Below are 16735 nucleotides of genomic sequence, written 5' to 3' on the forward strand. Positions count from 1 at the left end.
ACAAGATATGATGGCGGGGGCGGAAGATATCCTTGCAAAGTTCACTGCTCGTGACAAAATTTCATACCCAGAGCTCCGGTGGTGAATATTGTAACTTGTAATCATTATTATTATTCAAGTCGTGAAGAGGTTAATGCACAATTGCACATCTCGTAGAAATAAAAATGTTCAAGTGAAGAGAGTAGGTATAAAGAGAGGGTTAAAATTCTCGCGACCAGAAAATGTAACGAGAACATGGTGGATAATCGCTACTGAAATTAAAACAACAATAACAGCAAGTAAATTTTGCCAACAGACACTATAAACAATTAAGTATCAAAATTCCGTGCAACGACAAAGATACGTATTTTCGTACCAATGCCCTTTCTATGGCGTACGTAATTTGTATTTAAACGAAAACGACCTCTTTCTACACAAATAGTAGTGCATAGAAGAGGTTGGGAAATCGTTATAATAGTTTTCTCGTTTTTTCGTTTTTGTGTATCTGCGTGGAAAAACGAATGGGAAAATTTTTCGATTATTTTTAAACGAGCGAAAAATAAAATGGGACGCAATTAAATCGGACGACTCGGTATAGAAAACGTAAAAGAAAGATGGATAGAGAGGAGACTTCTGTATAGGGTACAGCTAACGAAATTATATTTAGAGAGAAAAAGGTTCAGGCGGTGATGCTTCTCGCGTTGACCTTTTACTCGTCCAGAAGATAGTTAATATAACGTTTCACGGATAATTTAACTCGTTCGTCGTCGAAGCAGGGCGTTGAATTTGCCCAAATGAATGGACCGAAAAAAAAAGTCGACTAGATGGGTGCAACTACCGGTGTCGAATGGTTTGTGCGATGAATAAAAAGTTTCTTTCAAAAATGGTCTTCGTCGAATAAATTTATATGTGTATCAAGTTTAATTTTTCGTTGAAAGAAATGTTTCGATTGAACTGCTTAGACTGCATTGTACAAAATATAGACCTAGATGAGATAAGAACAATAGATTTTTACGCGTAAAAGCTTGCTCTTTCAAGTACCTACATAAATGGGTATAGGTAACTTGAAGTATCGAGATGAGAAGATAGTTGCGGTACACTATGAATGATCATCAAAACCACACAGCAGTGCTTCTTTATGGTAATTTTCATATTTTATATATAGCATTAATTACGAGCAATGGCCCGATGAAAATTATAAATGGAAATTGGTCTAGGTTCCACTATGGCTAGTTCGACTCGAAATGAATTATTTATTTATTATACCCCGTGAAGATTCGGGCTAGTACGACTGGAACTGCTGCAACTGATTGGACGAATTACCTGGTGCCGAATTTAGCCCACAGATTGGTGTAGGTAGGTATACAGCTAGGGGATGATGATATTGTGCAAGCTGATTTAATATGAAAAATTAACGAAAGGAAATTAATTCATTGCTAGCTGCCTAATTTTACCCCCGTCACATCGCCTTATGTATGCTTGACAGATCACCTGTTGCGTAGTTTGCTGGGTCTTCGTACGAGAGCACATATATGTACCTACAATTTACCTACACATCTCCACTTTCGTAGTTACATAGTTGGCAGGTATTTTAACAAAACGAAACGTAGGTATTGAAAATGAATACACTGAAATTACCCGACAGCTAACGCGAGAGGTACGAGGAGCAATGGCGATGATAAATTATCCTTAACTGAGCGAATAAACTTGACATGTTGTTTTAATATGCATTACACCCAGTGTTATACTCGTACGTAGTTGTCGTATTATGATTTCACTTGCGTATTAAGTAATAAGTGTGTGAGCTGTGTCATCTATGTTGATAATGATGTGAAAATTGTAATGATTTTGCGTGCAGATTAATTGTAGACTTATAGATATGTTCATACTTCATAGAGAAAAGACTTTTCAGTTGCAATAATCCATAATGAATTATAAATTTGTATTTGGATTAAGTAATTGAATGGTATGTGAGTTCGATTTGCAACTTTAAACGTAACCTTACGTCTGATGATCAAGTAGAAGCATGAAGAATTTATTGTTTACGTCCCATACCTACGTTAATTTGAGAAATTTTGGAATATCTGATAGCAATTTTTCCTCATTGTGTCATTGATATTGAATGGTTATAAAAAATGTCTTGGATTTTTGCATTTTGCAGTTTGCTTGAGTTGACTCAAAAATTGGTTCAACGCAACGTCCAAGAACGTCCAACCAAACTCCGATGAAATGAACGCTGAGCTAAGGCCGAAGTCAAGAAAATAGTGAAAACAATCATTTTCTTTATACCTACGTACTCTTTATGGATAAAAATTAATCCGGAAGAAAAAAATCCATAGTGTTAATTAAATATTAATCCCGAAGAAAAATAAATAAATAAAAATAAAATTTAAAATCAAATTTTTTACAGTTTACAGTTGAAAAAAAAATACTAAATTAAGTACATGAAAATGTGAAAATGAAATTTTAAAAATAAATAACTAAGTAAGGTGGAAAATAAAATAAAATTCAATTATTTTATTTTTAAAAAAATTAAAATTAAAGAAGCCTCCGCGTTATTTCAGTGAATGAAACGCCTTCGTGATGTTGAAATGTCGCAACGTTGATTACTTTCACCACGCAGTGTTGCTCAAGTACGAAACACAAAATATAAAATCCAAGTCTTATTTAAGAACGCCAAATTCAATTTATTCATATTTCGAATGTTTTAATCGATATAAATTACTGCACAGTTGTAATTTTTCTTATTAAGTGCATTTTATAATTGTATTTCTTTCAATATTCACAATACGATTCGATTGAAAATTGAAATGTCAGTGTTCCGTTTTTGTTTTCCATTATGGCTACCCTTCATGCATTTATCAATGTAAACATACGGTAGCCGTTACTTTTGAATAAAAAAAAAATATTCCGCTGTGTTCGTAAGGAAAAAAGTGTTTTTGAAAATGAAATTATCTATTTGAAATTAAATTCGAGTTAAAAAATGGACGAAAATCGATATTATTACAAACAGAACACTTTCACAAGTAATGCCAGCGACGATTCGTCTTGTACTTTTCCACTTCCTTGGCTAACGGATACTCGAAGGCGGAAAAGGTAAGCTGATATTCATCTCGTTTTATGATAATAACCACAATCAAATACTCGTTGAGAGATCAAAATACTAAAACCGTGATGTTTTTATAGCCGATTGGGCAAACATGGAAGACACACTCGAGTACTGCAAGAGGTCAACAGTGAAAACAACAACAATGTTGAACCGATCGCCGACGAGAATAACGAACCGTACAGTACATCGGAGAAAAATGGTTCATCGTTTGATTATACAAAGCCAACAGATGCGGATACAGATACGCAAGATGCCGGTTATGTGGAATCAACCGATGTTCTAAACTCGAGCTTTATCAAAATGAACAAAAACTGTACCAATGAGATAAGTTTTTCTAACTTCGATACGACCGATTTAATGGATATCAGTGTTTCTAAAGCGGACACCAATTGCGATATAGATATCATCGAACCGTGTCATTTTTCGTCAGCGGAAGAAATGCACGTACAACGTAATGTTTACTCACGCTCACCTGAAACTATTCTGAGAACTAATGAGCATTCGCCGTTCGAAAACGAAATACTAAATTTGCACGGTAAATCGTACTCTCCCGAGTTCATTCTGAAAACTACTAATCAACTGTCGACTGCGTCCAAAGCGGATGAAGTTTGTAATCCGCTTCGAACAACGTTACCGATCGATATGATACTAAAAACTAACGAATATTCGTCATTACTGGATGAAGCTGCGGTCGAATTGAATCGAACGCCTTTTGCTATGGATTTAGTAATGAAACCGAACACCTTTCCGTCGCCCAAAGAGAATACTTCTGGTAGTAATCATCGAACACCTTTGCCAGCTGATTTAGTTTTAAAAACCAACGATTACGAATCGCCCAAAGAAAATATACTTCGGTCTCCTTTTGACGAAGTAGATTCTGGTTTGACTGGAGATTATTCGTCGAGTCGAGACAATTCATCGACTGGTCATCGTCGATCAACTGATTTCGCACCAAAAAGGAACGAATACTCGTCACCGAGAGAAAATATCACAACTGATCCTCACCTGTCTTTGTTTCCGATCGACTTCGTGTCGAAAAAGAACAACTACACTTCGCCTCAAGAGCACATGTCGCTTGATTCGCATCTACCATCATCTGTAGCCGACTTCGTACCGAAAAATGACAATTTTTCGCCACCTCAAGAACAAATGTCGCTCGATTCGCATATACCATCATCCATAGCTGACTTCGCACTGCAAAATAACAACTACTCGTTGCCCCAAGAACACATGTCCGTCGACTCGCATCTACCATCGATTTCTTCGGCCGAATTCGCGCCGACAAAAAATGACCACTCGTCGCCTCCAGAACAAATGTCCGTTGATTCCCATCTACCAACGGGTCCCATCGAGTCCGCACCCAAAAAGAACGATTACTCGTCACCTCGGGAAAACATGCTGGTCGATTCTCACCTTCCGACGTTTCCGATCGACTTCGCGTCGAAAAAAGAAGATCGCTTGTCGCCCAAAGATAACATTCCATCGTTTACGGTACCCGATTCGGTTCCAAAAACCAACAACGATCAGTTCGAGACTCCTCAACGAACACCTTTTTCGTCAGAACCGCTTCAAAAAGCCAATCAGTCGTCTCCTAAACGAGCTGAAATACCGAATTCGATTCACCCTAAAGTGAATCAAGCCCCTGCAGTGAAACCAGTCGAAATCAGTGCTAACGAATTCAAACAACCCGAAGCTGTTCGGCCACCGCCGAAAAAAGACGATTTTCAGTTCGAAGCACCGCTTCCTCCGCCCAATTTTAGGATCAACGATAAATTACCAACGTCTATTACGGTTAATGGACGATCTTACAGTGTGACGAATGTTTTAGGATCCGGAGGATCCAGTTTGGTATATCAGGTACGATTATGCCGTAAATTTTATCGCTTTTTCTCGAATCGAGATAATAATATTTTTCTCTCGTTGGTGTTAGGTGCTGCATCCGGAAACCTACGCGATTTTAGCGATCAAACAAGTGAAATTGTACGAGGTCGATGAGACAATCGCAGAAGGATATATTGAAGAAGTTAAAATGCTCAAAAAATTACAAAAATGTGATTCTATCATCAAGATGTACGATCAGTAAGTAATGCTAGCTCTTTTAATCCACCTGGTTCCAACGTTATCATTTTCATAATCGATTTCAATGTTAATTTTTCATCGTTCTGTTTTGCAGCGAAATCATCAAAGAAAATGATAAGGATAAACTTTTGAACGTAGTTATGGAAAAAGGCGACACCGATCTCGCAGAATTGTTGAAAAATGTCAACAAAAGCAAAAAACCTTCGATTTATATGATTTTATACTATTGGACTGAAATGCTTTCAGCTGTACATGAAATTCATAAGCAAGGTAAGCCATAACACCGGTGTACTGTGGAGTGCATTTTGTTGATTGAATTTGAATTTGTACTAAACCTATGAAAACCTGAATAGCCAAAGGGCACAAATACTCTTAAAATTGCAGTTCAGTTTTATAAAATTATGTCTATAATTTTTTTTTAATTTTTTTTTTTTTTTTGAGAAAAACTCCAGTTTTTCCCAATATTTTACAAAATTTTGAACTGAATATAATTTAAAAAATGAAAAAAATCCATTTTTTCGATGCTTTCCTGTTTTTGAAATTTTTTTCTGATTTTTCTTGAAGAGAAAAAAAGGGAGAAAGTGACAAATATATTTTTCTTCGAAAATTAAATTTTAAAAAATCTAAAATTGATAAAAATTATGAGAAAATCTAAATTATCAGATTGGACAATAATAGTTTGGGACAATTTTCTTGATTTTGATTGTTTTTTTTTTCAAATCAAAAAATCAAACATGAAAATTATTGAAATTTTAGAAGAATGACTGTCAAATAAATGAATTAAAAATTAAAAGGAAGAGGGGGGGGGGGGTCAGAGATTTCTTCTACATATAATTTTGTAAAAGTTCTGGAAAAGTTTGAATTAGAAGGTCAATAATTGTTTGATATTCTCTCAGTTTTGATTTTTCTTCAAAATTAATAGAAACCAAATATCTACATAATTCAATTTGGTGAGGGAGGGGGTTCTTTGAAAATTTTGTAAAAATTATTCGAGTTTTAAAAATCAAAGTCTTATTGGCGTCGACGTTTTGTTTTTTGTTTTTTAATTTTTATTCTGAATTAGTAAATACATACATACTTAATAAAAACCTAGCATCGAAATTATTACAATTTTTGTGAGTGTTGTGGAAAGAGGGAAAAGAAGATATGTTCTTTTAAAGGCTCACAAGGGAACCTCTTGAGGTGTCACCCACAGATTTGAACAGAACCGCGATTTTTGAAAAGAGCATAGTCTAACCCCCCAAAACCAAATTTTCAGCTGCCCAAGTTCATTTTTTGAGTTTTGGCGAATTTTTGAAAATTCACTGTTTTTGGCGATTTATGCATTTTTTTAAAAAAGTACGTACTTGATCGGTAAAAATGGTCAAAATAAATTCCAAAACTAATATCAATTACCCAAATCCAAATTTCACCATTTCCAGCCATTCTGGAGCCTCCAGCGCGATTTTTCAATTTCTCCAGAATTTTTAATTTGCTCCAGAAGGCGTGAATATGCAATTGGACAGTTAAAAATCGAGTTGTGTATTACACTCGACCTGTTTAACGAGGTTATCCACATTTGAATCAATTTTGAAAGTGACACCTCAAAAGTGGTTTTTTGACCAGCTTTTTTCAAAATTAAAAAATCCAAAAAATCAAAAGTTTCCCGTTTGCGTGGAAGTTTTCGAAATTCGCTCGAATCGCTGTATTTTGTCCATCAATAACTCTCCAAATCCCAGTTTCACCATTTCCAGCCATTCTAGAGCCTCCAGCGCGATTTTCAATTTCTCCAGAATTTTGAATTTGCTCCAGAAGGCGTGAATATGCAGTTGGGCAGCTAAAAATCGACTTGTGTATTACACTCGACCTGTTTAACGAGTTTATCCACATTCGAGCCAATTTTGGGAGCAAACTTGATTTTTTGGATTTTTTAATTTTGAAAAAAGCTGATCAAAAAACCACTCTTGAGGTGTCACTCTCAAAATCGGCTTATATGTGGATAAAGTTGTTACATAGGTCGAGTATAACACACAACTCGATTTTTAGCTGCCCAACTTCATATTCATGCCTTCTGGAGCAAATTCAAAATTCTGGAGAAATTGAAAAATCGCGCTGAAGGCTCCAGAATGGCTGGAAATGGTAAAATTTGGATTTGGGTAATTGATATTAGTTTTAGAATTTATTTTGACCATTTTTACTGATCAAGTACGTACTTTTTAAAAAAATGCATAAATCGCCAAAATCGGTAAATTTTTAATTTTCAAAAATTTGCCAAAAATCGAAAAATGAACTTGGAAAGCTGAAAATTTGGTTTTGGGGGTTTTAGACAATGCTCTTTCCAAAAATCGCGGTCCCGTTCAAATCGGAGTGTGACACCTCGAGAGGTTTCCTTAAAAATTATGAAAAATTTTAAGCTACTAAATTGATTCGGCAATTCTCATTTTTTTGGTATTTTTGTATTTTCTTTTTTATAAATTGGAATATGTACAAGCATCGAAACTATTGTAGTTTTTAGGGCGCTTGACGGAAAAATATATTATTCAAACGTAAAAAATGACCAACAATTTTGTGTTTTTGTTTCAAATTGGGCTATGAAAACAAAACATTGAAATCATTTCAATTTTTTTGTAGGAAAAAAGGCAACAAAATTTCTTTAAAAGTTTTGTAAAAATTATTTGAAAGCCGAAGTAATATAATTCATTTATTATTCTCTCATACTTATGTTTTTTTTTCAAAATAATTAAAATCAAACAGGAAGAGGGAATTAGAAGTATTCCGTTTGAAAATTCAGTAAAAATTGCGAAAAATCGAAACTGTTATAATTTTTCATTTATTTATTTTTTTCAAATAAATGAAAAACCAAGCATCAAAAAACAAAATTGCCTAAATTTTTGTGGTTGGAGGGGAAGGGGAAAATATACTCTCGAAGGTTTGTTAAAAATGCTATGAAACAGTTCAAGTAGTCGAATCAATTGATTATCCACATAATTTTGTGTGTGTGTGTGTGTTTTTTTTCCTTCAAATTAATGAAAACCAAACACCAAAATTATTGTTGATTTCTTTTTTATGGAAGGCGAGGGATTTTTTTGGGGAGGGGGTGTAGCAAAAATTACGAAGAAAAAATCTTGACTATCAGATCTGTAATTATTTCGTATTCTCGTTTTTTTTTCCAAATTAATAAAAAAACATTGTATTGCAATTTTTTGAAGAGAAGGGTGGAAGGAAAAAAACTTTATCGAAGGTTTCCTAAATAAATAAGAAGTTCAAATCAAACGATCATATTTTCTCTTATTTTTTGAAAATTATTGAAAATCTAGTTGCAAAAAAGATATATTTTCCTCCAAAGTTTGCTTAAAATTTGGACAAAATTTCAAAACTCAAATCCATAAATTATTCTTGAAATTTCACGATTTTTTTTCTAAAATTAATGAAGTAAACATCAACATTACTTAGATATTTTATTTATGTTTATTGCTTAATTTTTTTCGTATTGAGAAAAATCAAACTAATTCTTCTTGCGAATGCATTCTCCTCCCCAAAAATAATTTTTAACTCAATTTAAATTAATTATGTTCCATTTCTTCTAATTTTACATACCTACTTACTCATGTATTTTATAAAAATTCAATCAATCATTTATTAATTTCGAAAAATGATTCAGAATTATTTTTACGCATCTTGCTCTGAATATCCATTAACCGAATGAATTTTTGTTTATTTGCAGGTATCGTCCATTCAGATTTAAAACCAGCAAATTTTCTTATAGTCAGAGGAAGTCTGAAATTAATCGATTTCGGTATAGCATCGAATATCCAAGGCGATGCTACCAGCGTATATAAAGACGTATTCACCGGAACGTTGAATTACATGAGTCCAGAAGCTATGGAATTTGTCAGCCGGCCTTCCGGATCCATCGGATATAGGGTTGGTATTTTTTTCAAAATTATTTTCCATATGTCTACAGATGATTTATATCTATCGATTTTATTTCGCAGATAAATTATAAATCGGATGTTTGGTCGTTGGGATGTATCCTGTATCACTTAATCTATGGCAGATTGCCTTTCCAAAACATAAAGAATAGATTTGAAAAAATGAAAGCCATCGTCGACGCAAAAGTCGGAGTAAAGTTCCCCGAAGCCGAAGGTATACCGAAAGTATTGATGTCTGCGTTGAAATCGTGTTTAGAAAAAAATCCTGAAAAAAGAGCTTCTGTCGGTGAATTACTGCAGTTACCGTATGTATCGCAATAATTACCCGATATAATTTGTGTTTCTCTGTGTATTCTTTTTTTTTTTTTTTTTTTAATTAACATTTTTCGTATTCATTATTTTATTATTTTATCTGTGCTGATTTGTGAGTTTTAGCTGCATCTTGTCCATAAATGTCTCTTATCCTTTTCCCACTTGAGTCGTGTGTCACTTTTATAGTTCTAAAAAAAACGAATAAAAATGTGTAAATTTTTTAAAAAATATTTGCTCTATTGTCTTATTATTTTTTTTACGAGTGATAGAGAATTTATTTTTATTATAGAACTTTTTTTTTTTTGAAATCTGTGATGAGGATTTTTTTTTTAGAATTAAGTACGACTTGATGAGACTCGTGTAATTTACATATATACTTACTTTTAGGTATTTTACGAATATTATTTCCCAGTCTGTTATGTAGTACGTAGATCCTCATTTTTTTTTCACGTGCTACGTGTGCTGTTGAATTTCGGGGCCAAAGTATCATTCTATACGTATTCAGAAACCGGTAACCGGATCGTATGCATTAGAATTGCACCGAGTAAGTCGTTCTCGGGCGTTATGTTTACATCGTTGGTTAACGATGCGTTCCAAGAAGTGTAGTACGTACGTGTTGTACACTACCTGTCTGTTTATCCGCATTGCATTTGTAATACAGTAATTTTATGCGAAATTAATTACCTTTAGAACGACTATAATAACGCGCAGGCGCAAATAATTGCCCGTATCCAGCTTCATTGATGACCGGTCCGTTATCATTGTGGCGCCTGTAGATGTGGGTGATTTTTTTTTTTTTGACAAAAAATTCCGAACATTTTGGGATCTTTTTTTGTCGGGATGGTGATCCATAAGTTGATCATTTAGTTTCCCATCTTCTGTACCTACCTATGAGCTGTGTCGTAGTAATTTTCCATTCTTTAAATTGGAGAATACCTGTATATATATATTTTTCTCCACAATTGTTATTGTAACTGTAAAAATGTAACTATAACGCGAATTAAAATACGTAGTTGTAGAGCTACAAGTCTCGCAAACACACTATAGGTGTACCTAAGTAATTTATGAAAGACCTATCTTAGTATACGAAATGCCATTTGGGAGATATTACATAGAATTAACGGGTTAGCAGTACGCAAATAGCTACGTTCGAGATACCCATCAGTCAAGCGAAGAATTAACACGAAGGTTAATTGCGTATTTTTATTTATAAAGTATACATAGCTAGATATGTATTCATCATATTGATGGTAAATTATCACGTGGGAATTGCATAAAATTATGGTCTAGAGTTAAACTCGCAGCTGTGGGCTGTTGTTATAGAGCTATGTTTCCGTATAATGACATCGCTTACAGTATGATTACATTGTTGAAGAAGTTATTTACGCTGATTATTGGTAATTGGATCTCGTAAGGTTGTAGAGAAGAGTTGAAGGGGAGGGGGATTTGTACAGTCCGATTTCAAGACTGTTTGTTGATGTGTGTACGTATTTTTTTTCTCGATTTGATTCGATTCTTTTTATAATTCGCGTTCCTTTTTTATTCTTCTTTCTTTCTTTTACATATTTATTTTTTCTATTAGATTGTAGTTAAAATATTATTTAAATGTTGCGATTAAGTATCAATGTTTTAACTGCTTCGAATAAATTTTAATATTGTTAAAATAATTACGTTGGTTTTTATTCAGTCACTTCATTTATTGAAACAAAAATTTTGAGCTTCCTGCGCTCTTCTGGCTTTTTTTTTTTTTTTTAAATTAAATACTTGCCACAAATTTTGGATTGGTGAGCGACTGAGGCAAGTTGAGCGAAAGATTGGCTCATCTAATCTTTCTCTTGCGAGAATTTCTTGTAAATCGCCTGTTAATTCTGTTCAGAGTCAATGGTTTTTTTTTCAATTGAATCGTTCGCGAACGACTTTGAGTGAATTGAGTTTTTTTTTTTAAATTGTTGTAATGATTTTGGCATCATCTAATTCAATTGCAAAAATCATTCTGATTTTGTCATTGAATGCGCGTGTTTTCAAATCAATTCGTTCGCGAACGATTCGAACTACGAGTTGAAAATCCATTAAGTCACAAAAATGAGATACTATGTATTCTATTCCTTATTGTGATAATATATTTTCTAGATGTAAAAAAAGTTGGAAAATTCGTACAAATTTGGTTATAATAAGTGGTTTTTCAAATTGATTCGTTCGCGAACGATTTTGAGTAAATTGAGATTTTTTAAAAGATTTTATCGTAAATCGAATTCTGTATGAAAGAATCTTTCGTGAATCGTAAACAACTCGGAAAATTCGTTCAACACTGAAATTACTAATCGTCAGAATAGATTCGTTCGCGGAAGACTTTGAGCAAATTGAGATTTTTGAAAATATCCTATTGCGTAAATCGATTTCTGCATGGAAGAATCTTTCGTGAACAACTCAGAAAATTTGTTCAACAATAAAATCACTAATCGTCAGAATAGATTCGTTCGCGAACGACTTTGAGCAAATTGAGATTTTTGAAAATATCCCATCGCGTAAATCGATTTCTGCATGAAAGAATCTTTCGTGAACAACTCAGAGAATTTGTTCAACAATAAAATCACTAATCGTGCGAATGGATTCGTTCGCGAACGACTTTGAGCAAATTATAAATTTGAGAACGTTTTTCAAAATGTATTTTGATTTTTACGTCCAAGAATATTTCATGAGCTACTTGGGAAATCCATTCAGTAGTTGAAGTGGATAGTTTTTCAAACTCGAAACGATTCGTTCGCGAACGAAACATTTTGAGACTTGAAATTTGACATTGTTCTCACTCATGATGTCTTATTATTGCTTGTACGAGTATTTTGTGAACAACAAATTCATGAAATCTGTGTATTTCAAATCGAATCGTTCGCGAACGGTTTTGAAAAAATTGAAATTTTTTAATAGATCTCGTCGTCATCAATTTTTTTAATGCAAAAATCGTCCATAAACTACCCGGAAAATTCGTTCTGCGATGAAATGAACGCTTGTGTGAATCGATTCGTTCGTGAACGACTTTGTTTAAATTGTACATTTGGAAAAGGATTTTTGATAACTTAATTTCCGCACCCAGGAATCTTTCTTTCACGAGCTAGCCCTACTTGGAAAATCCATTCGTGTAATCAAATGGGAAGTTCTTCAAATTCAAAACGATTCGTTCGCGAACGACTTTGAGAAAATTGAGATTTTCGAAAAGATCTTACCATAATCAATTTCCGTATGTAAGAATCTGTTGTGAACTACTCGAGAATCCGTTCAACAACGAAAAGAATAGTCGTGCAAATTGATTCGTTCGCGAACGACTTCAAATGAGCTGATAAATTGAACAAGGTTCCTTGGTAATTTAATTTTCAAGTCCAAGAGTTTTTCACAGTGAGCCACTTGGAAAATCCACTCAGCAATCAAATGAGAAATTCTTTAAATTTAAAACGATTCGTTCGCGAACCACTTTGAACAAATTGAGATTTTCGAAAAGATCCCACCATAATCAATTTCCGTATGTAAGAATCTTTTGTGAACTACTCGAAAGTCCGTTCAACATTGAAATGAATAGTCGTGCAAATTGATTCGTTCGCGAACGACTTTAAGCAAGCTGATGATTTGAAAAAGGTTCATTGGTAATTTGATTTTCACGTCCTAGAATTTTTCATAGTGAGCCACTTAGAAAATTAATTTAGCAATTAAATGACTCGTTTTTCAAATTCAAAACGATTCGTTCGCGAACGACTTTGAGCAAATTGAGATTTTCGAAAAGATCCCACCATAATTAATTTCAGTATGTAAGAATCTTTTAAGAAATACTAGGAGGGTTCGTTCAATAACGAAATGAATAGCCGTGTGAATCGATTCGTTCGCGAACGACTTTAAGCAAGCTGATGATTTGAAAAAGGTTCATTGGTAATTTGATTTTCACGTCCTAGAATTTTTCATAGTAAGCCACTTACAAAATTCATTTAGCAATTAAATGACTCGTTTTTCAAATTCAAAACGATTCGTTCGCGAACGAATTTGAGCAAATTGAGATTTTCGAAAAGATCCCACCATAATTAATTTCAGTATGTAAGGATCTTTTAAGAAATACTAGGAGGGTTCGTTCAATAACGAAATGAATAGCCGTGTGAATCGATTCGTTCGCGAACGACTCTGGGCGAGATGATAATTTGAAAAAGGTTCCTTGGTAATTTAATTCTCAAGTCCAAGAATTTCTAACGGTGAGTCCCTTGGAAAATTCATTTAGCAATTAAACGACTAGTAGTTCTTCAAATTCAAAACGATTCGTTCATGAACGAACGATTCACACATTTCTTTTTTTATTTGGACTCAAATGCCCTTCACCGCGAAGGGGAAGGCGCCAAATTCAACATTTTAAATTATTTTTGAACGATTGAATTTTTTCAGTCCGTGAAATTGAATTACAGAAAATGTGATTCTGTTTTTGGCTCATCTTTTTCTCAAACGACTAAAAAATGAATCAACCTACCTATGTTCTAATTTTTCTCTCGTCTTGATAGTGTATAATTTTATCATTTATTAAGTAGGTAGGTATAATGAACGAATTCTTTTCTTTTGAAAATGAAATATTTCGCGAATGCCTTAAAAGAGCCATTCTAGAGATTCGTGCAATTCTTTTGTAAGCAGGAACGATTTGAGTTTGAAAAATCATCACATCGCATAGAATTTTCTGACGAGAAAATTACAAAATATTCATAATACCTTTTTGTATTGTAATATTTAAATTATTACCATACAGAAATTATCAATTTATTGATTTTTTGCATGCGAAAAATGATGCCACCGAACTATCGAACGAATGAGTTATTTACGTTCTGGGTTCTGCACAAACATAAAACTATCTAATCGATTAGATACACCGAAAAATAATTTTTATTCATTTTAAAAAGTAATTATTTATGGATTAATGTAGGTAAGTAATTAGAAAAAAAAACAACCGTATTATGATCATACCTAACACAATAATTGAATTTTTCTATCTACTCACATCCTCACTTATCTTCAGGCCATGCTTGTTCAGCATCTACATACTTCAGACAATTATTTGACCGATATTGCTCTTGGAGATATTATTACCTACCTACTTGCCATTTATATTTTTATTTTTCCCGGGAATCATTTTTTTTTACAAATTATTTACTAGGGTGGCCCTTAAAAAAAAACTTGGAATTTTTTTTGGGACACCCCCTAGTTTGGTGCTGTTTTATGAGAAAATAACGTATACAAATTTTTAGCTTAATCAATGCATATTAACCCGTGCCGCACGCCCCTTTTTGAAATGTAAGCATCAGGCGCGGGTGTTCAGAATTTCTCCACGATAACGCGTGGGGAATGAGACTCGTTGTACCGGGGTCCTTTATCTCTTACATGTTGTAAGTTGGTTGTCGATTCTAGGTAGCTTATCAAGTTCTTTATCGGGTGTATGCATGCATAGGAGGGAAGAGGGATATGCACTTGAAGATCAGTGTTTGGTTTTCTCGAATATAGAGATCAGTTTGCTGCCAAAAGCTGCCAAATAATACTATTACTTTTTGTCCATTATTCCCAAAAAGGCTAGAAGTCCATTCTGTCAATTTACCATGAAAAAAATCTTGCTAAAAAGTTTCGCTTTTCAGCTAAGAATTGCTACGACGCCCCGCTTTTTCCTGAAATTATTGTCGAAGTCTTGTTTTCTATCAAAATAGCAAAAAAGCTCACATTTTACCAAAAGTATGTAAAATTTTCTTTTTTTGCCAAAATCTGCAAAAAATTGTGTTGTTTTTTGCATCAAAAAACTCCCACTCTTTTACAATAATTGTTCTAATGTGTTGTTTTTTTGCCAGAAATCCCTAGCTAACAAGCCATTTCTTTTGCTCAAATATTCAAAGTCTCACTTTTATTCCCAAAAATCGCGAAATTTTCCATTTTTAACCCAAAATTGCTAAAAAAGTTTTTTTAAATCAAAAAATTACAAAATATTTTGTAGTTTAAGTTATTTGGCAAAAATTGCTAAAAAATACTTCCTTGGCAGTACATAATTGCCAAAGTGTCCCGCTTTTTGCTGAAATTATTGAGTATTTCATTTTGACATTTTGATTAAAAGCGAAAAGTATTAGTTTTTTTGGTGATTTTTTTGTGCATTAAAAAGTATTGCACATGTTTTGCCACTTTTTTGGTCACTTTTTTGAGTTTTTTGGGTTGCTAATAAATCAATGATAGATTGGCCCTTTTCATTTGGAAAAAATGAGTACGAACCATGGAATTTAAAAAAACTATTGATTCAATTTTAAAAATATTTGCTGATATGTATTAGAGAAACTCATTTTTTAAAGTACCTATGTAGTTCTATTTTTTGAATTATAAATTTTCCAAAACTTTTGCTTTCACTTCTAGGCCATTTAAAATGCTCTTTCACACGTTTAAAAAAATAGAAGAATTAAATTAAAAAATTACATGATTACTTAATAGGTACATAAAATTTAAAAAATCGAATTAGTAGGCTAATGTATTTTTTTAAACAGAATCACTCCCTTTTTTCAAATTTTTATACCATCAATTGGGTTAAAATCTTGGGTTTTGTCTCAAGAATTACCAATATTGTCGGCAAAATGACATGAACACCTCAACCCAAACAGTGTGACTTCGATCGTCCTCTAATGAGAACAAACACGAACGTTTAAGATTGAAAAAACAAGTTGAAGTTGAGGCGCGTTAATGTACGTTTCATTTGCCACGAGTTTGTCGTGGAATTGTACTGAGCTCGCGCGCGTGATGCTATCATTATAAAAAGTGGTGTGCGGCACGGGTAAATATGCATCGATTGAGTTGAAATTTTTTATGCGTTATTTTCTCATGGAGTGGCACCAAACTAGGGGGTGTCCCGAAAAAAATTCAAATTTTTTTCCCCCACCAAGTATAAATAAGGGCCACCCTATTATTTACTAACCACGAAGATCTAGATCTGTGCTTTAAATGTTCTTCACTTACCTATTTGTTTTTTCATCTATTATTTCAATCAGAATGAACTCAAATGTAGCTTATCGAAGTCGTGAACGCGTTTATGGGCGACCTTCGTTGAAAAAAAAAACTCGTAAAGACCAATCAAATCGCATCGAATTATCAATGGTAAATACGTACTCAAGTTGGTACTTAGAGACTTACCTATAGGTACTGCCTACATACATATCTATGTACAATATGTATTACACATGTATACTTACCTATAATCGTGAAACAGCAATATTTATCGTAAAAGAGAGCATATTATAAAAGAGAAAAAAAGAGGTAAACTGGTTTAAAAACTAGCAACTGTCTTCGTTCGGGTAAATGTATAATG

At 33.5% G+C, this 16735-nt stretch overlaps 1 protein-coding gene across 1 annotated transcript; it reads left to right on the forward strand.

Moving 5' to 3' along the window:
* The first annotated feature begins 2861 nt into the window (after nucleotides 1–2861).
* LOC135846921 (uncharacterized) lies at nucleotides 2862–11057 on the forward strand. The gene is made up of 6 exons (XM_065366284.1): nucleotides 2862–3075; nucleotides 3166–4945; nucleotides 5019–5167; nucleotides 5262–5437; nucleotides 8871–9070; nucleotides 9142–11057. Exons 1-6 carry the CDS (start codon nucleotides 2963–2965, stop codon nucleotides 9397–9399), a joined length of 2676 nt encoding a protein of 891 aa, XP_065222356.1. The 5' UTR covers nucleotides 2862–2962; the 3' UTR covers nucleotides 9400–11057.
* Nucleotides 11058–16735: the final 5678 nt, after the last annotated feature.

The sequence above is a fragment of the Planococcus citri genome, chromosome 5, assembly GCF_950023065.1.
Source record: "Planococcus citri chromosome 5, ihPlaCitr1.1, whole genome shotgun sequence".
NCBI lineage: Eukaryota > Metazoa > Arthropoda > Insecta > Hemiptera > Pseudococcidae > Planococcus > Planococcus citri.